This window comes from Rhinopithecus bieti, unplaced genomic scaffold, assembly GCF_001698545.2.
Source record: "Rhinopithecus bieti isolate Rb0 unplaced genomic scaffold, ASM169854v2 scaffold_7684, whole genome shotgun sequence".
Classification (NCBI taxonomy): Eukaryota; Metazoa; Chordata; class Mammalia; order Primates; family Cercopithecidae; genus Rhinopithecus; species Rhinopithecus bieti.
The window spans coordinates 3,153,940-3,177,854 of NW_016806071.1; the positions used below are offsets into that span (position 1 = coordinate 3,153,940).

The 23,915-nt window shown below is 45.8% G+C and overlaps 2 protein-coding genes across 9 annotated transcripts in view; one reads left to right on the forward strand and one right to left on the reverse strand.

The window, feature by feature from the left end:
* Positions 1-2,824, reverse strand: part of SCP2 (sterol carrier protein 2) — a 136,497-nt gene extending 133,673 nt beyond the window's left edge. The window contains exon 1 of the mRNA XM_017874501.1: positions 2,606-2,824. Within this exon, the coding sequence (XP_017729990.1) occupies positions 2,606-2,674 (69 nt within the window). The 5' untranslated portion in view covers positions 2,675-2,824. The remainder of the gene's footprint in view (positions 1-2,605) is intronic.
* ECHDC2 (enoyl-CoA hydratase domain containing 2) overlaps positions 2,691-23,915 on the forward strand; it is a 52,584-nt gene continuing 31,359 nt past the window's right edge. For 5 of the 8 annotated variants that reach the window (XM_017874585.1, XM_017874581.1, XM_017874582.1 and 2 more), the window contains exon 1: positions 21,042-21,475. In XM_017874585.1, coding sequence (XP_017730074.1) covers positions 21,355-21,475 — 121 coding nt within the window. In that variant the 5' untranslated portion in view covers positions 21,042-21,354. Of the gene's footprint in view, positions 2,786-17,949; positions 18,070-21,041; positions 21,476-21,497; positions 22,025-23,915 lie in introns of those variants that run through there. The other 3 variants (XM_017874583.1, XM_017874584.1, XM_017874586.1) reach the window with 3 other exon arrangements.

The window sequence follows — 23,915 nt, forward strand, 5'->3', positions numbered from 1 at the left end:
CCTGTTGACATCTACCATAGGAATTCCAACTCATTTCCTACAGTGAATAATAAACCCTCATTAAGAGAACTTCATATTGTCAAATTCAGCTATTTAAATTGAGAAACATAGCAGAGGAACCCCAACAGCTGAGATCTATCAATGGAACTTTAAAGTATTACCTAGGCTGGGCACCGTGGCTCATGCCAGTAATCCCAATATTTTGGGAGGCTGAGGCAGAGGAATCACTTGAGGCCAGGAGTTTAAGACCAGCCTGGCAAACATGATGAAACCCTGTTTCTACTAAAAATATAAAAATTAGCCAGGTGTGGTGGCACACACCTATAAACCCAGCTGGTCAGAAGGCTGAGGCAGGAGAACTGCTTGAACCCTGGAGGCAGAGGTTACAGTGAGCTGAGACCGCACCACTGCACTCCATCCTGGGTGACACAGCAAGAATCTGTGTCAAAAAATTAAATAAATAAAAATACAAAAAGTAGCTAGACATGGTGGCACACACCTGTAATCCCACCTATTCGGGAGGCTGAGCAGAACCACTTGAACCTGTGAGGCAGAGGTTGCAGTGATCTGAGATCGCCCCACTGCACTCCAGACTAGGGGACAGAGTGAGACTCTGTCTCAAAAAATAAAAATAAAGTATTTTGATAAATTGTAACAGTAATATATGGTAGAAATGAGACCCATCTAGTAGAAAGTAGTGAGATCCGTCTCTACAAAAAAAAAAAAAAAATTTAATTAGCCAGGTATGGTAGCATGCCTGTAGTCCTAGCTACTCGGGAGGATTGCCAGAGTCCACGAGTTCAAGGCTGCAGTGAGCTATGATTGCACCACTGCATTCCCATCTGGTTGACAGAGCAAAACCCTGTCTCCAAAAAAAAAAAAAAAAGTATTACAGTGTTGTCTAGTCAATATTTCTCCCTCCTCCATCAAACTCTGCCCCACGGTCCAGAAGACCAGACCCACAGGAAAGGACACTGGCCAAATAGGCACATCATTAATGGCACTACCCAAACTCCTCACCCCTTCCCTCTGGACTGTAACACCTACCCCACCTCTACCTCCCAACTTGAGGAAAAAGGAATACATGTATTTCCCAAAGGTTTAGACAACTGTGCTTTTCCATACAGCACATACAGCACATACAGGCATTCAGCAGCCAGAGGAAGATTTGACTGCATTAATACCTTACTTCGAAAGATTTTACTGTCCACCTGTGATAGAAGCCTCCCCCTCTGTGAAACACTAGGATGATGTCCTTCTGCTTCATAAGGTATTGGTCCACTTTTCCATTTACATGGATATTTTTGGTTTTTGTTGAGACAAGGACTGACTCTACGGCCCAGGCTGGGGTGCAGCTGCGTGATCTCAGCTCACTGAAACCTCCATCTCCCAGGCTCAAGCAATCCTCCCACCTCAGCCTCCCGAGTAGCTGGTGTGTGCTACCACGCCCAGCTAATTTTGGTATTTTTAATAGAGACGGGGTTTCACCATGTTGGCCAGGCTGGTATCGAACTCTTGACCTCAGGTGATCCACCCGCCTTGGCATCCCAAAGTGCTGGGATTACAGGCGTGAGCCACTGCTCCCGGCCTATTTACATGTTGGACTGAATTGCATACGCTCAGCCCACTGGTAAAATAATAAACATTTTAGGACTGTTTTCTCAGAAATAGCACTCTCCCTAAGAACTCTTTCACAAAGCATATCCATTTAGGATTGTTCAACTAACATTCACTGAGGGTCTTCAGGCATCAGGAACGATCAGGGTGAGGGGCACAGCAGTGAATAAGCCAGGTACCCAGTCTAAAGGAGCTGCCATGCTAAGGGGGCGCACAGACGCATACAGAGCTTCGGTACTGCCTAGTAAGCGTAAGTGTAAGTACAGTAAGTTTAAGACAGAGGTAAGCACAGTGCAAGGCTCTAGGAGAAAGTCAGGAGGATCCAGGCGTCCTGGAGAAGATCCGATCTGAACGGATCCTTTCAGGATGAAGACACATGGTACAAACAGAACAGAAGCAACAGAGGCATCAGACAACTGAGTCGGGGGAGAAACGAAAGGCAGTTTGGCATTCAGAGAGCATGCGGGCAATGAGGGGAAAACGGCCGTGGGAGCCTGCGGCGTCCGGGTCCCAAGCAGTCACTGGAGGGACAGAGGGAGGCCGGACTCTGCCACTTGGGCCGAGGCGCTGGGCATCAGCGGCGTTTCTCCTCGCCATCCACATCCGGAGCGGTCTCTACGAGGGCTCCTGTGGGGGCTGTTCCTGGGAGGGTCGAGCATACGGCATTCACGACCTGCCTCCCTCCGGGGCAAGCCAGCCCACACACCTCGGGACTCCGCTCAGAATCTAAAGAGGTGAGATCCTTGGGTTATCTCGGGGCTGCTTCATGAACTCTGCGCAGAAGAAAAGGGAAGGAGGAAGCAGAAGGCCGCAGGAACCAGCCCGAGACGCTATGACCCGAGAGATTCCGCATATTACAAGCTACCAAGTCGCCACGCTGATGCCCCACGCACGGAGCAGCCGAAGCTAGGAGACCGGAGGGACGGAGAAACCCGGCACCCACCGCCCCCGAGCCTCAGCCGGCCAGCGGGGCCGCCGCTCGGTTTACCTTGGTCATGCCAACCCCTACCACGAACACCCGGCGCAGGGGCGCAGGCTCCCACGGGGAAGAGGACATGGCTGCACCAGTGCGGGACGGACTACTGCCGGGACTGACAGGCGCAGACTGCACCGGAGCTCCCTGAAGCCCCGAAGCCAGGGCCGCGGACCGCAACACAGCCGCGTGAGAGTGCGCGTGCGTGGGGGTGGGGCGGGGACGCGGGGGCGGGGCGCGTCCTGTGGGGTAGGGAACGTTCTCTAACCCTTGGCGGCCGCAGCACTAATTTGCGGACTTGGGCGTGGGACTGAGTCAGCCCATCCCCATTATCTGAGCCTGTGCTTAGGTTCTGTACGGTGAGCAGGAGTAGGCCTGTAGTGGGGCCTAAGACTGAGAGGAGGGATTGGCAGGAAAGGTGATCCTGAGGAGAGCCGTTGGGGTTCGTGTTGGAATTGGCCTCTGTCCTGTTAGCGGTGGCAGTTGAGAGTGAATTCATGAATTAAAACTCACAGGACACCAAGAAAGTGGGGATATCCCGGGCAGGATCTCACACATGAATACAGTGTCTAAATCAAAAAATACAGGCTCCGTAAGCAGCTGCCTGACCTTTTTTAATCTCGTGAACAAAAGTTCTCCGAAAAGGAATTTGGAAGACAGAGACTTTATTCCAGCAAACCGGGTAGAAACAGCCTTCCATGTTTGTTTGTTTGTGACGGAGTCTCGCTCTATCGCCCAGGCTGGAGTGCAATGCCGCGAACACGGCTCACTGCAGCCTCCACCTCCCGAGTTCAAGCAATCCTCCTGCCTCAACCTCCCAAGTATCTGGGATTACAGGCGCACGCCATCATTCCTGGCTAATTTTTGTATTTTTAGTAGAGATGGGGTTTTGCCATGTTGGCCAGGCTGGTCTGGAACTCCTGACCTCAGGTAATCTGCCCACCTCGGCCTCGAAAAGTGATGGGATTACAGGCGTGAGCCGCAGCTCCCAGCTCCCTGTTTATTATATCTTATGTAAAAATGCAGATTCATTGAGCTAGATGAATGCATAAGTGACTATTTCTCTACCCTCCTCTCACATGTGAAGGCTGATCAAAGACTCAGAAGAACGCAACCGTTTGCCTATCTACCCACATATTTTTAAAATTTATTCATCCTTCCCCAATATCTATAAAAACTGAAGCCCTCAAAATCATCTTTAGAGAAAGGCATGGACCTGTCTCCGGGTACGTCCTTAAAGTTGGCAAAATTAACTTCTAAATTAAGATGTTTCATATACTTTTCGGTTTGCAGTATCAGCATGTAGAAAGGCTCTCCTAGAAGATTCTAAAGAGTGCTTCTTGGCCATTTGGCTAAGATCAAATGTAGAAGATTCTAAGAAGCCAGGCAGGGCGCGGTGGCTCAAGCCTGTAATCCCAGCATTCTGGGAGGCCGAGGCGGGCGGATCACAAGGTCAGGAGATCGAGACCATCCTGGCTAACACGGTGAAACCCCGTCTCTACTAAAAAATACCAAAAAAAAACTAGCGGGGCGAGGTGGCAGGCGCCTGTAGCCCCAGCTACTCGGGAGGCTGAGGCAGGAGAATGGCATGAACCCGGGAGGCAGAGCTTGCAGTGAGCTGAGATCTGGCCAGTGCACTCCAGCTTGGGTGACAGAGCAAGACTCCGTCTCAAAAAAAAAAAAAAAAAAAAAAAAAGATTCTAAGAAGCTGCTCTGTGCTTAGTAAAGAACTACTGAGTTAGAACTAGACCTACTTAGTAAAATCTGCTGGGTTCAGTGATGCATGCCTCTCCCATTTGCTCAGGAGGCTTCGGAGGAAGGATCACTTGAGCCTGGGAATTTAAGGCTACAAACGTGCTGTGATTACACCTCTGAATAGCCACTGCACTCCAGCCTGGGCAACATACCAAGACCATGTCTCTAAAAAACCAAACAAAACCAAAAAAAAAGAATAACAAGCACAAGTCAGGGCATTGAGGTGTACAGTTGTTTCTTGAAACTGATGGGCTGATAAAGACAGCAGTATGATTCGTGGATCAAACAAAGTTACCAACCTAATAGAACAACAAGTCCTAAGGTCAAGATTGTTATGTAACAAATGCTGGCTGTCCACTGGATATTGCTTTCAAAATAGGAGTCCATAGAGGGGCAGAGGGGATAGATAGTAATATAAAAGGTATTTGTTAATACCAAAAATATCGAGAAAAAACACTTCCCTTTCCAATGTGGCGGACTGAATAATCCAAACATTTCCCACTATAAAACACAGACTTTTCTAAGTCATTGGATGTGAGGCTCTGGGGTAGCCTGAGCTGTTTGTCCCACACCAAGATGCTTCAAAACATTATTAAAAATGTTTGGATGCCTGTGAATCCCTCTTATACCCAAGTTTGTCAGATTTGAGTGGGAGTGGGGTTGATGAGCCTCATCACTTATAAAATCAGGAGTACTGATAAAATAAGTACAATGTTGAAAGCTTCTGCACCTGCTTATGGTCATCATTAACCAGCTTCACTTAGAGTGCACATGAAATGAAACATTAGTTGGCCTGTGAATTTAAGCAAGCTATGTTAGAAAGGAACCTGAAAAATCACTGTACACTTGTATAAGTACCACTTACTTTGTGGCATGAATAAGTGTACCAAAAAAAAAAAAAAAAACCACACCCACACACACACACACCCAGAAATGCTAGATAAAATACATCAAATATCCTTTTAAGCTGGGTGTGGTGGTATGCGACAGTAGTCCCATCTACTTGGGGAGCTGAGGCAGAAAGGCTGCTTGAGTCCAGGAGTTTAAGGCTGCAGTGAGCTATGATCATGCCTGTGAATAACCACTGCACTCCAGCCTGGACAGCATAGTAAGACCTTTTCTGTAAAACAAAAGACAAAAGCAGCCAGGCACAATGGTTTATGCCTATAATCCCAGCACTTTGGGAGGCCAAAATGGGAGGATTGATTGAGCCCAAGAGTTCAAGACCAACCTGGGCAACATAGCTCCCTATCTCTAAAAAAAAGAAGAAAAAGAAGAAAAATCTTTTTAAATGGGTGGAGGCCAGGCATGGTGGCTCACACCTGTAATCCCAGCACTTTGGGAGGCTGAGGTGGGAGGATCACTTGAGGCCAGGAGTTTGAGACCAGCCTGGGCAACATAGGGAGGCCTCTGTCTCTACAAAAAAATTTAAAAATGAGCCGAGTGTGGTGACCTACACCTGTAGTCCCAGCTACTTGGAAGGCTGAGACAGGAGGATCCCCTGAGCCCAGGAGTCTGAGATTGTAGTGAACTGATTGCGCCACTGTACTCCAACCTGGGCAACAGAGTGAGACCCTGTCTCAATAAAATAGAATAAAATAAATGCATGGAATATGGAGGAGGGAGGGCTTTTCTTTTAATCTTATACCCAACTATAGTTTGTATGTTTTGTTTTGTTTTTGTTTTTTTGAGACAGAATCTCACTCTGTTGCCCAGGTCAGAGTGCAGTGGTGTGATCTCGGCTCACTACAACGTCTGCCTCCTGGGTTCAAGTGATTCTTGTGCCTCAGCCTCCTGAGTAGCTGGGATTACAGGCGCAGGCCACCATGCCTGGCTAATTTTTTGTACTTTAAGTGGAGACAGGATTTCACATGTTGGCCAGGCTGGTCTTGAACTCCTGACCTCAGGTGACCCACCCACCTCAGCCTCCTAAAGTGCTGGGATTACAGGCATGAGCCACCAGGCCTGGCTAGTTAGTATGTTTTGATTTTGTGTATATGTTAGTTTTTTATTTTTGCTAAGGCATGTTTTTAGTTTTTGTCATTGTACTTTGTTTTCATTTTCATTATTTATTTGGAGTAAGTTATACTTAAAACAAAAATCAAGATTCAAAAAGTATAAAAGGGGCCAGGCATGGTGGTTCACGCCTGTAATCCCAGCATTTTGAAAGGCCAAGGCGGGCAAATTGCTTGAGCTCAGGAGTTCGAGACCAACCTTGGCAACGTGGCAAAACCCCATCTCTACAAGAAATACAAAAATTAGCCAGTGTTGTGGCATGTACCTGTGTTCCCAGCTACTCAGGAGGGTGAGGTGGGAGGATCACCTAAGCCCAGGAGGCAGAGGCTGCAGTTAGCCAAGATACTGCCACTGTGCTCCAATCTGAGCAGCAGCAACATCCTGCATCCAAAAAAGTGTAACAGGTCAAACTGTAAAACTCGTCTTTCCTACTGCTATTCCCGGCCTCTCAGTTCTCGCCTATCCTTCCAAAGATGTTTTATGTAAATATAATCAAATATACACATGCATACTAATGTTATCTCCCTTGTTAACACACATTTTCATTTTCTTTATTTGTTTTTTAATAGAGGTGGGGTTTTGCTATATTGGCTAGATTGGTCTTGAACTCCTGGCCTCAAGCAGTCCTCCTGCGTCAGCCTCCCAAAGTGCTAGGTTCATGAGCATGAGCCACCAGACCCAGCCAAATTTTAGCTTTCTTTACACACTATTCTGCATCTTGACTTTTTTCATATACCAATAGATTTTGAAGGTTTCATATCAATGCATAAAGAGCTTCCTGTGTTTTGTTATAGCTGCATAGTATTCAGATTATTAATGTACTTTTTTTTTATTTTTTTAAGTAGAGACAGGGGCTTGCTATGTTTCCCAGGCTGGTTTCAAACTCCTGGCTTCCAGTGACCGACCAGCCTTGGCCTTCCAAAGTGCTGGGATAATAGGGTGAGCCACTACACACAGCCCCATAATTTATTTAACCAACCCTCTACTGATGGATATTAAGACTGTGATATAGTTTGGATGTTTGACCCCTCCAAATCTCATGTTGAAATATGATTCCCAATGTTGGAGGTGGGCCCTGTTGGGAGGTGATTGGATCATGGGAACAGATCCTTTGTGAATGGTTTAGCGCCATCCCCTTGGTGATAAACTGGGACCTCCCCCACCTCACTTTCTTGTTCCTATTCTCTCCATGTGACATGCTGGATCCCTGTCGCCTTCAGCCATGATTGTAAGCTTCCTGAGGCCTCAGCAGAAGCACCTGCTAGCACCATGTTTCCTGTAAAGCCTGCAGAACTGTGAGCCCATTAAACCTCTTTAAAAATTATCCAACCTCAGATATTTCATTATAGCAATGCAAAAATGGCCTAATACAGATACTTCCAATCTTTTGCTATTATAAACAATGCTGCAATGTACAGCCATGAACACATGTCATTTCACAGCTGTGTGGATTTATCCATAGGTTAAATTTCTAAAATTGGAATTTCCGGGGCAATGAGCTTATGCATTTATAATTTTGATATAAATTACCAGTTGCTTTTCATTTAAAGACATTCACATCAGCAATGGAAGAGTGCTTTGTATACACTGTGTTTAAAACTAAGAAAAAAAATTTTTTTTAGACAGTTTCGCTCGTTGCCCAGCCTGGAGTGCAGTGGCGTGATCTCGGCTCACTGAACCTGTGCCTTCCGAGTTTAAGCGATTCTCCTGCCTCAGCCTCCCAAGTAACTGGGATTACAGGTGCCCGCCACCACGCCCAGCTAATTTTTTTGTATGTTTAATAGAGACAAGGTTTCATCATGTTGGCCAGCCTTGTCTCGAACTCTTGACCTCAGGTGATCTGCCCACTTCAGCCTCCCAAAGTGCTAGGATTACAGGCATGAGCTACCATGCCTGGCCAATAAATTTTTTTTAATTCAGATTTTAGATCAGAAGAGATTAGTGAAGGAGTATTTCTCATTAAAAACAGCAGGATTAGGCCAGTTGCAGCGGCTCACACCTGTAATCCCAACACTTTGGGAGGCCGAGGCAGGAGGATCACTTGAGCAGGAGTTCGAGACTAGCCTGGGCAACATAGCAAGACCTGGTCTCTACAAAACATAAAAATAAATTAGCAAAGCATGGTGGCGTGTATCTATGGTCCCAGCTACTCAGGAGGCTGAGGTGGGAGAATCACTTGAGGTTGGGAGGTCGAGGCTTCAGTGAGTTGAGATTGCACCAGCACACTCCAGCCTGGGCAACAAAGTGAGACCTTATCTCAAAATAAATAAAAATTTAAAAACAGCAGAATGTTAAAAGGAGAAAAAATATTGATATTCCCTGTGGCCATATTGTCCCACTCTTGTCCCACTTCCCTTGCTCCTTTGCTAAGCTGCCTTGAAATCCCAGAAACAAAAATGCTATAGAGAAAAGGCAGGAGCAACTTTGTTATCTTATTTATTTATTATTTATTTTTAGAAACGGGGTATTTCTGTTGCCCAGGCTGGCCCAAAACTCCCAGCCTCAAGAAATCCTCCCACCTCAGCCTCCTAATGTTATTTTATTATTTAATATTTATTTTTACTTTTGAGAAAGGGTGTCACTCTGTTGTCCAGATTAGAGTGTGTGCTGTGATCGTAGCTCACTCAAAGTCCTGGGTTCAAGCGATTCTCCTGCCTCAACCTCTCAAGTAGCTGGGACTACAAGCATGAACCACCATGCCCGGCTAGTATTTATTTATTTGTTTATTTATTTATTTTTGAGACGGAGTCTCACTTTGTCACCCAGGATAGAGTGCAGTGGCATGATCTCAGCTCACTGCAACCTCCGCCTCCCGGGTTCAAGCGATTCTCCTGTCTTAGCCTCCCAAGTAGCTGGGATTACAGGTGCCTGCCACCACGCCAGGCTAATTCTTTTGTTGTTGTTGTTGTTTGAGATGGAGTCTCACTCTGTCACCCAGGCTGTAGTGAAGTGGCACGATCTCTGCTCAATGCAACCTCTGCCTGCTGGGGTTCAAGCAACTCTTCCTGCCTCAACCTTCCAAGCAGCTTGGATTACAGACACCTGCTGCCACGCCCAGCCCCACCCCCCCCCCTTTTTCTTTTATGAGATGGGGTCTTGCTCTGTCGCCAGGCTGGAGTGCAGTGGTGATCCTGGCTCACTGCAACCTCTGATTCCCTGGTTCAAGCGATTCTCCTGCCTCAGCCTCCCGAGTAGCTGGAATTACAGGCATGCACCACCATGCCCAGCTAATTTTTTTATTTTTTAGTAGAGATGAGGTTTCACCATGTTGGCCAGGCTGGTCTTGAACTCCTGACCTCAAGTGATCCGCTCGCCTCGGCCTCCCAAAGTACTGAGATTCCAGGCATGAGCCACCACACCTGGCCAATTTTTTTTTTTTTTAATTTTTAGTAGAGATGAGGTCTTGCTGTGTTGCTCAGGCTGGTCTCAAACTCCTGGGTTCAAGCAATCCTCTCACCCTCTCACCTCAGCCTCCCAAAGTGCTGGAATTATAGTCCTGAGCCACCACACCTGGCCTTTTATTTTACTTTAGAGTTGGGGTCTCTCTATGTTGCCCAGACTGGGCCTGAACTCCTGGGCTCAAGTAATCCTCCCACCTCAGCCTCCCAAGTAGGTGGGACTACAGGTACATGCTACTGTGCCTCACTTACTTTCTTATTTTAAAAACCAGACACCGGACTTCCTCTTAGGAGAAGTACTTCCTTCAGGTAGCATATTAGTTTTCTAAAGCTGTCATAACAAAATACAATAAACTGGGGGACTTAAACAACAGAAATTTATTTTCTCACAATTCTGGAGGCTACATGTCCAAAATCATGGTGTTGGCAATGTTGGTTTCATCTGAGGCCTCTCTGTAGGCTTATGGATGACTCTCTTCTCTCTGTATCTTCACATGATGCTCCCTCTGTACCTATCCATGCTCAAATGTTTTCCTCCATCTCCTCCTCCTCCTTCTCTTCCTCTTCCTCTTCTTTTCTTTGAGATTGAGTTTTGCTCTTGTTGCCCAGGCTGGAGTGCAATGGTTCAATCTCAGCTCATTGCAACCCCTGCCTCCCAGGTTCAAGCGATTATACTGCCTCAGCCTCCTGCGTAGCTGGGATTACAGGCACCCACCACCACACCCAGCTAATTTTTATATTTTTAGTAGAGACAGGGTTTCACCATGTTGGCCAGGCTGGTCTTGAACTCCTGACCTCAGGTAATCCACCCACCTTAGCCTCCCAAAGTGCTGAGATTACGGGTATGAGCTACTGTGCCCAGCCAATGTTTTCTTTTCTTTTCTTTTTTTTTTTTTGAGACGGAGTCTCGCTCTGTCACCCAGGCTGGAGTGCGGTGGTGCGATCTCAGCTCACTGCAAGCTCCGCCTCCCGGGTTCACGCCATTGTCCTGCCTCAGCCTCCCGAGTAGCTGGGACTACAGGTGCCCGCCATCACGCCCGGCTAATTTTTTGTATTTTTAGTAGAGACGGGGTTTTCACCATGTTAGCCAGGATGGTCTCGATCTCCTGACCTCGTGATCCGCCCGCCTCGGCCTCCCAAAGTGCTGGGATTACAGGCGTGAGCCACCGCGCCCGGCCTGTTTTCTTCTTTTAAGGACACCGGTCATACTGGATTAGGGCCTACTCTTATAATCTCATTTTTATTTAATTGCTTCTTTAAAGATCTCACCTCCAAATATAGTCACCTTCAGATGTACTGGGGGTTAGGACTTCAATGATGAATTTGGTGACAGGGAGAGACACAATTCAGCCTGTAACAGGTTAGCATTAACCTTTTTATTTTATATTATTTATTTTTTTGAGACAGGGTCTCATTCTGTCATCCAGGCTGGAGTGCAGTGGCATGATTTCGGCTCACTGCAGCCCTGACCTCCCAGATTCAAGTGATCTTCCCATCTCAGCATCCCAAGCAGCTGGGACTATAGGCGTGCACTGCCATGCTGGGCTAATTTTTAAATTTTTTTTGTAAAGATGAGGTCTCACTATATTGCCCAGGCTGGTCTCAAACTCTTAGGCTCAAGCCATCCTCTCAGCTTGGTCTCACAAAGTGCTGGGATTACAGACGTGAGTCACAGCACCTGGTTGTATTAACCTCTTTAAAGTGCGAAATTAAATAATTCAAACCTAAAGCTGTTGGACTCTAAATTATTTCAAGTCTTGAGAGAGATGTGGCTATGTGGCCTGAGTCTTGCAGCATGCAACTGCAACTTCTGCTTTTTTCCTGTAAATCATTAGGAAAAACCTTGTGGTGTCAGAGATGAGACCCCCTCAGATCCTCCTCACAGAACATTAAAGCACTCTTCCTTGGAATGTAGCAAGCTATAAGCAATCAAATTACTGTAACATATATACTGGCCTTGTATGGAAAAATATTGTAACCCTGCTAAACCTCCCTGCTTCCACTACGTAAGTAAAACCTCAACTCCCTCACTTTGAAGCACTGACCCCATTCCTGTGCAGCCTGTATTTCCTGGAGTGTTATTATCAAACTTTGTGCTCCAATAAACTCAATACTTAATATTTCTGAGTCTTATTATTTAAGGTTGACAAAAGTATGAAAGGTAAGATCCCATAATTCCTCCCCAACCTTTCTGTAAAATTTATCACACGCAGCCTCATGTCCTTGATTCTTTAGGGAATGAAGGAATTGAAGTTGTGTCTAATAGGTTACAGAAAAGAGACACGGAGGGATGGCCAGATGATCTATAATCTGAATTAATTCATTGGACACAGGGACATAGAGTTGGAAGTGACCAGGACAGATACAGACCCCAATTATTAGCCAGCCATGGTGGTGCACACCTATAGTCCCAGCTATTCAAGGAAGCTGAGGTGGTAAGATCACCTGAGCACAGGAGGTTGAGGCTGCAGTAAGCCATGATCATGCCACACTGCATTCCAGCCTGGGTGACAGAGTGAGACCCTGTCTCAAAAGAATAATAATAATATCGAAGGACACAGGGAGGAACTCATAGTTTCCCATTAGATACAGGAAGGGGATTAGAGCTCAGTTTTGCTTAAATCGTAATGGACATAGGCCGGATGTGGTGGCTCATGCCTGTAATCCCAGCACTTTGAGAGGCCGAAGTGGGCAGATCACCTGAGGTCAGTAGTTGAAGACCAGCCTGGCCAACATGGTGAAACCCTGTCTCTACAAAAAATACAAAAATTAGGCCTGGTGGCACATACCTGTAGTTTCAGCTACTTGGAAGGCTGAGGTGGGAGAACTGCTTGAACCAGGGAGGTGGAGGTTGCAGTGAGCCGAGATACTAAGCAACTATCTGTAACCTGATTGACCAGAGTATAAGTGCCTATAAACCATAAATGCTGAGAATTGCATCACATGTGGCCTGGGGCCCTTAATGGGTCCCCTAATGTAGTTGGGATAAAACTTCCCTCATAAGGGGTTTAGACAACATTTCTCTCTGGTCTGGCAGTATCCACTTTCCTTCTGAATTCTCTTTAGCGCCTATTTTTATTAGTTCCTCTTTTTCGGTAGAAGAGAAAATGGGGATTACGGTAGAATTCCCCACCCAAAATCTCACCTTGAATTGTAATAGTCCCCATGTGTCACGGTCAGGACCAGGTGGATATAATTGAATCATGGCAGCAGCTTCCCCCATACTGTTCTTGTGATAGTGAATGAATTATCATGAGATCTGATGGTTTTATAAGGAGTTCCCCCCACCCCACTTCACTCTGCACTTCTCCTTGGTGTCACCACGTGAAGGACATGTTTGCTTCCCCTTCTGCCATGATTGAAAGTTTCCTGAGGCCTCCCCAACCCTGCAGAACTGTGAGTCAATTAAACTTCTTTCCTTTATAAACTACCCGGTCTCAGGTATTTATTCATAGTGGCATGAAAACGAACTAATACACTTGGTTCACAACCAATCAGCAGCTGAAGTGAAGTTATACCCTATGCAAATGAAGACTTCAACCAATTGGAGGTTGAAGTGATGGCTCCCTGTCTTCAGACCCTATTCCTCCTGCCTCACTAACAATAATTCAACATTTATGGTGACCCAGGCATGGTGCTAAGGATTTAATATACATTACTTAATCTTAGAGGCAAAATAACATTAAAGATTTTTTTTGAGACGGAGTTTCGCTCCTTTTGCCCACGCTGGAGTCCAGTGGCGATCCCGGCTTAACCACAACCTCTGCCTCCCAGGTTCAAGCGATTCTCCTGCCTCAACCCCATGAGTAACATGGGATTACAGGCATGTGCCACCACGCCTGGCTAATTTTGTATTTTTTTAGTAGAGACAGGGTTTCTCCATATTGGCCAAGCTGGTCTCGAACTCCCGACCTCAGGTGATCTGCCCGCCTCAGTCTCACAAAGTGCTGGGATTACAGGCGTGAGCCACCGTGCCCAGCCTAAAAATAACATTAAATTTAAGGAGCTATTGGAGTTGAATTTCCTGGAATCAAATTTAAACCCAATTACTTGCTAGTTGTTTGTCCTCGAGAAAGTTACATCACGTTTCTGAGTCTTGGTTTCCCCTCATCTGTAAATCGGGATAATAATAATATCTACCCCACAGGATTGTCTAGCAAATGTGAAGTGTAAGTGTTAACAATGGTGAGAACGATGGTGAATCTTCCCAACTCTTGTCTCTGGAGTTGGTTTATTAACTCCATTTTGCAGATGAAGAAATGGGGTTCAGAGAAGTTAAGCAACTTGCCCAAGGACACATCACAAACAAGCAATAGAACCAAGGCTTGGGCCAAAGGCTGACTGACAGCAAAACCCACACTTTTAACCCTAAGTAAGAACTATGCTTTCTCCTTCCTGAACTTCGTTGCTACCAGGATTGATAAATCTAAAGAAACAAAAATCACATCTTTGCTTTCAACCTCAAAGTTTCCCTCTCTGTTTTCCTCTGGAGGTTATGTAAAAGCCGTCATGTAAACGGGAATCCTGAAAGTTTACTTAAAAACCTAGAAGCACCAAGGTGTTATGCAGATTAGCTCCCCCTCCCTGCACTCTTAAATGGCAGATTCAACCTTCTAAAGTCAGCTCCAGAATGCCTTTTCACTTAAGGCTCCCCTTCTCTCATTTTTCTCCAGGGCCCCAGGTGACCTGTTGGCTAAGGACAGTAGTATAATTTTTCTGTTTTTTCTTTAGTTGCCTGTGTATTTAATGTAATATCCAGGAAATCACTGTCAAATCCAATGTTGTGCTTTTATTATTTTTTTAATTGACATATAATAGTGAAATGAAACTAAATAAGACCCCAACATCTTCAGATGAGATGGACTTTCTGTGGCTGATAGACACCCAAATTAAGATAATAGGAACCCAGTGGCCATGGTGAGTGAGAGAAGGGCATTCATGCACTCTTTATTCTCAGAGAGGGCAGCTCCAAACAAATATCCTCTTTGCATCTCTGAGCTAAGAGGGTTCCTAAAATTGGAGCTCAGACACTGTGACCCGAAAACTCCTCCCACTAGCCTGAAAGGAGCATCCAACAGGCACTCCTGGTTTTTGGACTTAGAAACTACCCACATGGTCTTACATTTAAGTCTTTAACCCACCTTCAGTTAACTTTTGTATATGGTAAAGGAAGAGGTCCAGTTTCAATAAGCAAACCTAGAAAATGCCATTCTGGATGTTGGCCTTAGCAATGAATTTATGACTAAGTCCCCAAAAGCAATTGCAACAAAAACAAAAATTGACAAGTGGAACCCAACTAAAACTAAAGAGCTTCTGCACAGCAAAATAAATTATCAATAGAATAAACAGACAACCTACCGAATGGGAAAAATATTCATAAACTGGCCGGGCGCGGTGGCTCACGCCCATAATCCCAGCACTTGGGGAGGCCGAGGAGGGCGGATCACAAGGTCAGGAGATACAGACCACGGTGAAACCCCGTCTCTACTAAAAATACAAAAAATTAGCCAGGCGTGGTGGCGGGCGCCTGTAGTCCCAGCTACTCAGGAGGCTGAGGCAGGAGAATGGCGTAAACCCGGGAGGCGGAGCTTGCAGTGAGCTGAGATCCGGCCACTGCACTCCAGCCTGGGCGACAGAGCCAGACTCTGTCTCAAAAAAAAAAAAAGAAAAGAAAAGAAAATATTCTTAAACTATGCATCTGTCAAAGATCTAATGTCAAGAATCTGTAAGAATGTTAAACAATTCAAACAGAACACAAATAACTCCATTAAAAATGGGCAAAGGACACGAACAGACACTTCTCAAAAGAAGACGTATAGAGAGCCAACAAATATATGAAAAAATGCTCAAAATCACTAATCATTAGATAAATGCAAAACCACGTCTCACACCAGTCAGAATGGCTGTTACTAAAAAGTCAAAAACATTGTATAAGTGAAAAGGGGACAAAAAAAGAAAAAAAATCAATTAAATTTTTTGACACATTTTTTTTGAGACAGAGTTTCTCTCTGTCATCCAGGCTGGAGTGCAATGGTGTGATCTTGGCTTCCAGGCTCTAGTGATTCTCCTGCCCTCAGACTCCCAAGTAGCTGAGATTACAGGCATGCACCGTGCTCAGCTAATTTTTGTATTTTGAATAGAGATGGGGTTTCTCCACATTGGCCAGGCTCGTCTCGAGCTCCTGGCCTCAGGTGATCTGCCTGCCTCAGCCTCCCAAAGTGCTAGGACTATAGGCATGAGCCACCATGCCCAGCCAAAATTAAATTTTTTTGTTTAAGTCAAAAAGCAACAGATGCTAACAAAGTTGTGGAGAAAAGAGAACACTTGTAGACTGTGGTGAGAATATAAATTAGTTCAGCCACTGTGGAAAGTGGCGTGGAGATTTCTCAGATAATTTAAGGCTGGGCACAGTGGCTCACACCTGTAACCCCAGCATGTTGGGAGGCAGAGATGGGCAGATCGCTTGAGCTCAGGAGTTTGAGACCAGCCTGGGCAACATGGTGAAACCCCATCTCTCCAGAAAAAAATATTTTTTTAAATTAACCGGGTGTGATGGTGCATGCCTGTGGTCCCAGCTACTCGGGAGGCTGAGGTGGGAGGATCATTTGAGCCTGGGAGGCACAGGTTGCAGTGAGCCAAGATTGTACCACTGCACTCCAGCCATGAGACTCTGTCTCAACAAGAAAAACAAAACAAAACAAAACAAAAAAACCCTTAAAACAGAACTACGATTCCATTGTAAGTAATCCCAGTACTTGGTATATACCCAAAAGAAAATAAATCATTCTACCAAAAATACATATGCATTCATGTGTTCATTGCCATACTATTCACAATAGTAAAACATGGAATTAACCAAGATGCCCATCAATGGTGGACTACATAAAGAAAATGTGATACATATATACACGATGGAACACCATGCCTCTATAAAAAAGAATGAACTCAATGTCTTTTGCAGTAATATGGATGCAGCTGGAGGCCATTATTGTGAGCAAACTAGCTCAGAAACAGAACCAAATACTGCATGCTCTCATTTATAAGTGGGAGCTAAACATTAAATACACATGGACACAAAGGTGGGAATAATAGACACTGGGGACTGCTTGAGTGGGGAGGATGGGAAGGGAGGGTAGGTTAGAAGGCTACCTATAAGGTACTATGCTTACTACCTGGGTGATGGGATCTTGGTATACCAAGCCTCAGCAACACACAGTTTACCCATGTAACAACAACAAACCTGCACATGTACCCCTGGAGCCTAAAAGGAAAGTAGAAGAAGGAAACAAAGAAACTACCCAATCAGGACTCAGTTATTTTCAGCCAATGGGGACTGAAATCTAAATCCTTTATTTGCATATGTAGACCTATTTGAGAGCTACAGAGGAAACTTTTCCTGTTTAGGCCAGTTCCCCTCTTCTCCAGAATGTGGTGCAATTTACACCAGAGGCTGTGTCTCCCCAATCTGCAGATTGTTTTTGTTTTTTAAGAAAATAGGCTGGGTGCGGTGGCTCACACCTGTAATCCCAGCACTTTGGAAGGCCAAGGTCAGCGGATCAACTCAGGTCAACAGTTTAAGACCAGCCTGGCCAACATGGTGAAACCCCATCTCTACTAAAAATACAAAAATTAGCTAGGCATGGTGGTGTATGCCTGTATTCCTAGCTACTTGGGAGGTTGAGGCAGGAGAATCACTTGAACCCAGGAGATGGAAGGTGCAGCGAGCCAAGATTTTGCCACTGCACTCCAGCCCGAGCAACAAAACGAGACTGTCTCAAAAAAAAAAAAAAAAAAAAAAAAAAAAAAAAAAAAAAAAAGGCTGGGCGCAGTGGCTCCATGCCTGTAATCCCAGCAATTTGGGAGGGCCAAGGGCCAGGGGGATCACGAGGTCCAAAGATCAAGACATCCCTGGCCCAACATGGTGAAACCCCGCCTCTACTAAAAATACAAAAATTAGCTGGGCGTGGTGACGCACGCCTGTAGTCCCAGCTATTTGGGAGGCTGAGGCAGGAGAATCACTTGAACCCGGGAGGCAGAGGTTGCAGTGAGCCAAGATTGTGCCACTGAACTCCATTGGATGACAGAGTGAGAATCCATCTCAAAAAAAAAGAAAAAAGAAAAAGAAAAGAAAATGAAGCTTTCTCTTTTCCTCCACAGATCTCATGATCTTTTGTTAACATTTCTTGGCAGGGAAGATGGGATACAAAGTGACCCCCAGCTCCTTCCAAGCATCATCTGGACGAATGCATCAGCACCTGCACAAGCCCCTTGAGCTCAGGTGTCATCCCATCTACATGGGGGAGAAATCAGGTAAGCCCTCTCTGATCCAAGACCTCTGATTTTTAGGTGAAAGTCTGGGAGACTTTGTTTTCTTCAGAGAGCCTGACCCTATGTAGGGCCCTGCAGGAAATGCTCACCCTTTGTGTGGTACACTCACATTTTTGCAGGGTGTGCTCATGCTCTGTGGGGTATGCTCATGTTTCTGATTTTGTAAGTGTGTTCACATTTAAGGGCACTGGAAGGGATGCTTTCTTCAGGTCAGTGCAGTGGGTAACCCATGTTCTAAGGGAATGGTCTCTGATCAGCCACCTTCTGATGCTCTGGTGGCTTTCATGTTAAACAAACAAACTCTGGAGAAATTCCTACTTTATTTAAGGCCTTAGATTAAATTAGCCCAGGGAAGTTCAAAGACATGCCAAGATATTTTCTGGAGCTCCAGCTGGCTGCATATTATGGCCCATTCTTGTGTACATTTTTAAACTGATGGGCGACTTGCATCAAGGAAAATTCAGAGTTCAAATCAGCAACCTGCAACTACAGAGTTAAAATGTGGAGTCTTCTAAGTTCTCTATCTCACTGTATTTTTCCCTGACTACTTTTAATCTGTTGACTCTTCTATTGATGTTGAGATAAAACTCACTGTTTATGGTATTACTAATTCCAGGCTACATGGAGATTTTGTTTTTCTTATGCAATTAAGCTGGTTGTAGTTAAAATGTAAACACTCAAAATTTAACCATAAACTCATTTGAAACTGAAGGGAAAAGAAGGGGCAAAAGAAGTTTTTAAAATCAAACTCCAGTGAAAATATGTGGGCTTACTAATTCACAAACACTCATTTATTTTTAAATCAATTAATTTGGTGGTACCAAGAAGACACAATAGATACTGATATGTTCATATGTGTAAACAAATCTAGATGCATACAAACAAAGACCTTATAGCTTTCAAAATTTTGGTCCCTCATTATATGACCTATTGGAGCAAATAAAGTGTAGCCATAAAAGTAAGTCCCAATTTTATTTAAAAAAACAATTTGGATTCAACTGTCTTTTATAAACCAGTGAGTTTGTATCACTATCTCATGACCAAAATTCTTAAGTGAAAGCTATAAGCTCTTTATTTGTATGTGTGTATGTATCTAGATGTGTTTACATATATGTACATATCAGTATCTATTTTGTCTACTTGGTACCACCAAATTGACTTGCAAATAAATAAGTGTTCCTAAATTAGTAAATCCAAATATTTTCCATGCTCTTGTTACTTAAGTAAATCTTTAATAAATAAGCTGGGTTTTAAATTGTTGATAAAATAAAATGAAGACGTTTCAGAATTGAAATGTCTTCAGAATTGTCAGCATACATTTTTGCCTGGGTATAGTGGTTTAACAGTTTTATATTTGCCTTTGCTAGATATTTTAAGGTGTCAGAGTTTGGCACAAAGTTTATAAAACTATAAATCCAGCTATAATGATTTTTGTTTGTGTGATTTTTTTATAATCAAGTCTAATTTAATATTGTTAGTTTAATGCAAATAGCTGAATCTTCTGAGTTATTGGCAAAATACCCAAGTATTCAACTTTAAGATTCTTACTTAAGTAAATAACTGATATTAACAGGCTATAAAAGTGGTTAACCAGAAAATAACTTGAAATGATGACTAGTTTTGCCTAATATCTCAGTTGTCATAAATAATCTAGATAAATTTTTAAAATTAAGTAAAAGTAAATAGAGCAGCCATAAATGTCTATACATTAACTTTCATGTAATTTGAAATCATAAGGTTATGCTAAATTAAATAATAGGGCTGGGTGCAGTGGTTCACAACTATAATCCCAGCACTTTGGGAGCCTGAGGCAGAAGGATTGCTTGAGCCCAGGGAGTCAAGGCTGCAATGAGCCATGATAGTGCCACTGTGCTATCCTATCTACCCACTAGCCTGGGTGACAGAGTGAGACCCTGTCTCTTAAAACAAAACAAAACAAAACAGCAAGAAAAGATAAATTCAATGATCCTAACCCTTGCCTTTTCCTGTACATAAAATAACATTTGACAAGATTAATGATTATTCCTCTGTACTCTATTATCAGCTGTACTCTCAGGCCAAAACTTTGAAAAGACTTTTCTCTAATGTAACTTCTGAGCACATTTGATGCAATTTCTGAGTACATGAAAAACCTCCACAACCTGTATATAAGCTGTGGGCTGAAACACGGCTTTGGAGCAGTCTGATCGACACTCTGCAAGACTCCTCCTGGTTTACAATCTTCAACAAGATTGAATAAAATGAACCTTAATGCTTTCACCATTTGATGTTTTTAACCAACAGGCCAGGATTGTTAGTGGCTTTGGGATCTTTGACATGTCTCCCAAGTAGGAGATTGGGGAACACAGAGTATGCACTGAATACTATTTATTGATCTACCCTGAATGAACTAAACAAGGCTACTGCTGACCTCTGCAAAGGCAGTTTGGGTGGACAATGGGGTTAGAAGCCAGAGATTCACATTCACAAATATTTTTGTGAGCCAACTTATTGAGCACTAAATTGGGACTCAAGTTAAATTTACTCCCATTAAATTTGAGGCACAGGCCAGGCACAGTGGCTCATCCCTGTAATCCCAGCACTTTGGGAGGCCGAGACGGGCAGATCATTTGGGGTCAGGAGTTTGAGACCAGCCTGGCCAACAGGGTGAAACCCTGCCTCTACTAAAAATACAAAAAAAAAATTAGCTGGGCGTGGTGGCGCGCGCCTGTAATCCCAGCTCCTCGGGAGGCTGAGGCAGGAGAATCGCTTGAACCCGGAGGCGGAGGTTGCAGTGAGCCAAGATCAAGCCACTGCACTCCAGCCTGGCTGACACAGCGAGACTCCGTCTCAAAAACAAAAACAAAATGAGGCGCAAATGGGAGGTGAGGCAGTGAAATTCGCGAGTGTAGACACGCTCAAGGGACTCATTAAATGTCATTTCATTTAAAAAATGAAATTGAGCATATGTGCAAGCAAAGTTCACACCCCATTTAATCTTCACACCACTACGGGGTAGTCACTATTATCCCCATTTTACAAGATTAAAACACTGACGCTGGGAGGTTGACAGGGTTACCCCAAATCACATGGAGGAGCTGGGCTTCCCCCCACCTCCTCTGCTCAAGTCTCCCTGTCCCCAAGAGGTGCGGACGGAGGCAACAGCCCCTTGGCCCATAGGTGGAGCAATTGGCGAAGGCTTCGCCCGTCGCCGGAACCGCGAGCTCTCAGCGGGAGCCGAGACGGTGCAGGGCCCAAGAAGCGCTTTCTTTCCCAGCCTGAGCCCCGATGCTGCGCGTCCTGTGCCTCCTACGCCCCTGGAGGCCCCTTCGGGCCCGCGGCTGCGCTTCCGACAGTGCGGCCGGGGGCTCCGAGATCCAAGTGCGCGCCCTGGCGGGTCCGGACCAAGGTAAATGCGCCGTCCGGGGGCGCGCCCATGACGCGACTGGAACGAGGCCGGCCCGGAGGCAGCCGGGGACGGGCAGGCGGGCCGCTCAGTGCGTTGAAGGATTCGATCTCCTGTCCCTCCCTCACAGTTCTAGGCGCCCCAAGCCGCTCCAGGCCCGAGAGGTGGGCGGCCACCTTAGGGGCTCCCGACTCTAGCTGGGGGCGGGGGACCTCTGGCAACCTCGGTCTCCTCAAAGGCCCTTTGGGGTCTTCCGACTGCGTGGAAGGGGAGCGGGGTCCGCACAGATAGGACTGGGCCCAGCGGCCCCCAGGCCGGGAGCGGTCAAGGGCGCGTTCCCCTCCCCCGCCACTTGACCGGTTCGGGGGCGGAGGCAGCGGAGCCAATCCCCGGAGGCGTGCGGCGACAGCTGGGAGCCCAGTGCGGCAGCAGGGCGGAGTGAAGAAGGTGCTTCTCCAGCTGCGCCCCTGCCCTGGGCCGCTAGCGAACTTTTGCGTCATCTGGTTCCAGGGAAAAGTTTGCTGCTTCTCCGTCTTTTGGCCAAGATCGAGGGTAGTATGGGGAGGGGGCGGTCAAAGTTCGCGGGTCACTGGCGGAAAACGCCTCCGATTGCCTGTTGCGTTTTTGTTGTTGTTTGGACTTGTGGAGCATTCAGTGGTGCTGATAACGCTCCTCATTCGCTTCTCCTGCCTTGGGTCTCCTCCCCGCATCTCATCCCCTGTTCCCTGCATTTGATACACAGATGGCATTGTACTGTACATTTCGTTGTACTGGTTCCTTTTTACGGGCTTAACACCAAGTTTGAAGGGGGGGCTTTGCCATAAAATCCAGTTACTTGCCCCCTGCTGTTGCCCACTGTTCCCAAGTGTGCATCTACCACCTTCAGTGGACACGGACAGGCCACCTAGTGTCCCACTTGATGAGAATTTCCTTGACCAGGTGGGATTGCTGAACCTTATACCGCCAATCTCATGCTTAGTTCACTACCCAACTGGCAACAGCTCTTAAAACAGTCAAGATTAGGCCGGGCGCGGTGGCTCACGCCTGTAATCCCAGCACTTTGGGAGGCCGAGGCGGGTGGAACATGAGGTCAGGAGATCGAGACCATCCTGGCTAACATGGTGCAACCCCGCCTCTACTAAAAATACAAAAAATTAGCGGGGCGAGGTGGCGGGCGCCTTTAGTCCCAGCTACTCAGGAGGCTGAGGCAAGAGAATGGCGTGAACACGGGAGGCGGAGCTTGCAGTGAGTCGAGATCACGCCACTGCACTCCAGCCTCGGTGACAGAGACTCCGTCTCAAAAGAAAAAAAAGACAGTCAAGATTATTCTCCCCACTTACAGATTAAAAAACTGAGGCACAAGGTTAAGTTATTTGAATCAGGTCTGATTTCAAAGCCTGTGCTCTCAACCATTAGGTAATCACTGGCTCTTGTAGTAATTCGGTGACTCAAAATACAGACTTGTACATCTGTAAATACAAAAGTATCATGGGTTAAAGACCTTTAGGCTCACTTGCAAATGTCGGGAATCATTTTATCCAAAACAGAATGACAGGGGTCAGCAGATTAAGCCTCTGCCCCTGCCAGAGAGCACGAAGGGCAGGAAAAGTCAGTGAGAGAAGGAGAGACAGAAACCAAGATGACAGTGCAGAGGAGGCATGGGGACGAGATCACACACAGAGCCCTCCCAGGGAATGAGTTGGGGTCATTTGATGTTCACATTAGAAGCTGCGGGTTCTGCCTTCCACTGGGGCTGATGGCACCAGAGTGCTGTTACATTTTACCTGCTGCCCTCGAACTTGAGGTTGGGTGGTGAACCACTCTTCACTGTTCTTAGTGGCTTTATTTCTCATACAGTCATGTGTTGCTTAACAACGGGGCTCCATTCTGAGAAATGCATCATTAGGTGATGTGGTCATGGTGGGAGCATCACAGAGTGTACCTACACAATCCTAGATGGGATAGCCTACTGCACACCCAGGCTACGTGGTGTATAGCCTGTTGCTCCTAGAATACAAACCTGGACAGCATGGGACTGGGCTGAATACTGTAGGCAGCTGTAACACAATGGTAAGTATTTGTGTATCTGAACATAGAAAAGGCACAGTAAAAATACAGTCGAAAAGATTATTTAAATAGTACACCTGTATTGGGCAGTTACCATAATTACAGGCTCACGCCTGTAATCCCAGCACTTTGGGAGGCGGAGGTGGGCGGATCACGAGGTCAGGAGATCGAGACCATCCTGGCTAACACAGTGAAACCCCCATCTCTACTAAAAAATACAAAAAACTAGCCGGGCGAGGTGGCGGGCGTCTGTAGTCCCAGCTACTCAGGAGGCTGAGGCAGGAGAATGGCGTGAGCCTGGGAGGCGGAGCTTGCGGTGAGCGGAGATCTGGCCACTGCACTCCAGCCTGGGGGCAGCGCCAGACTCCGTCTCAAA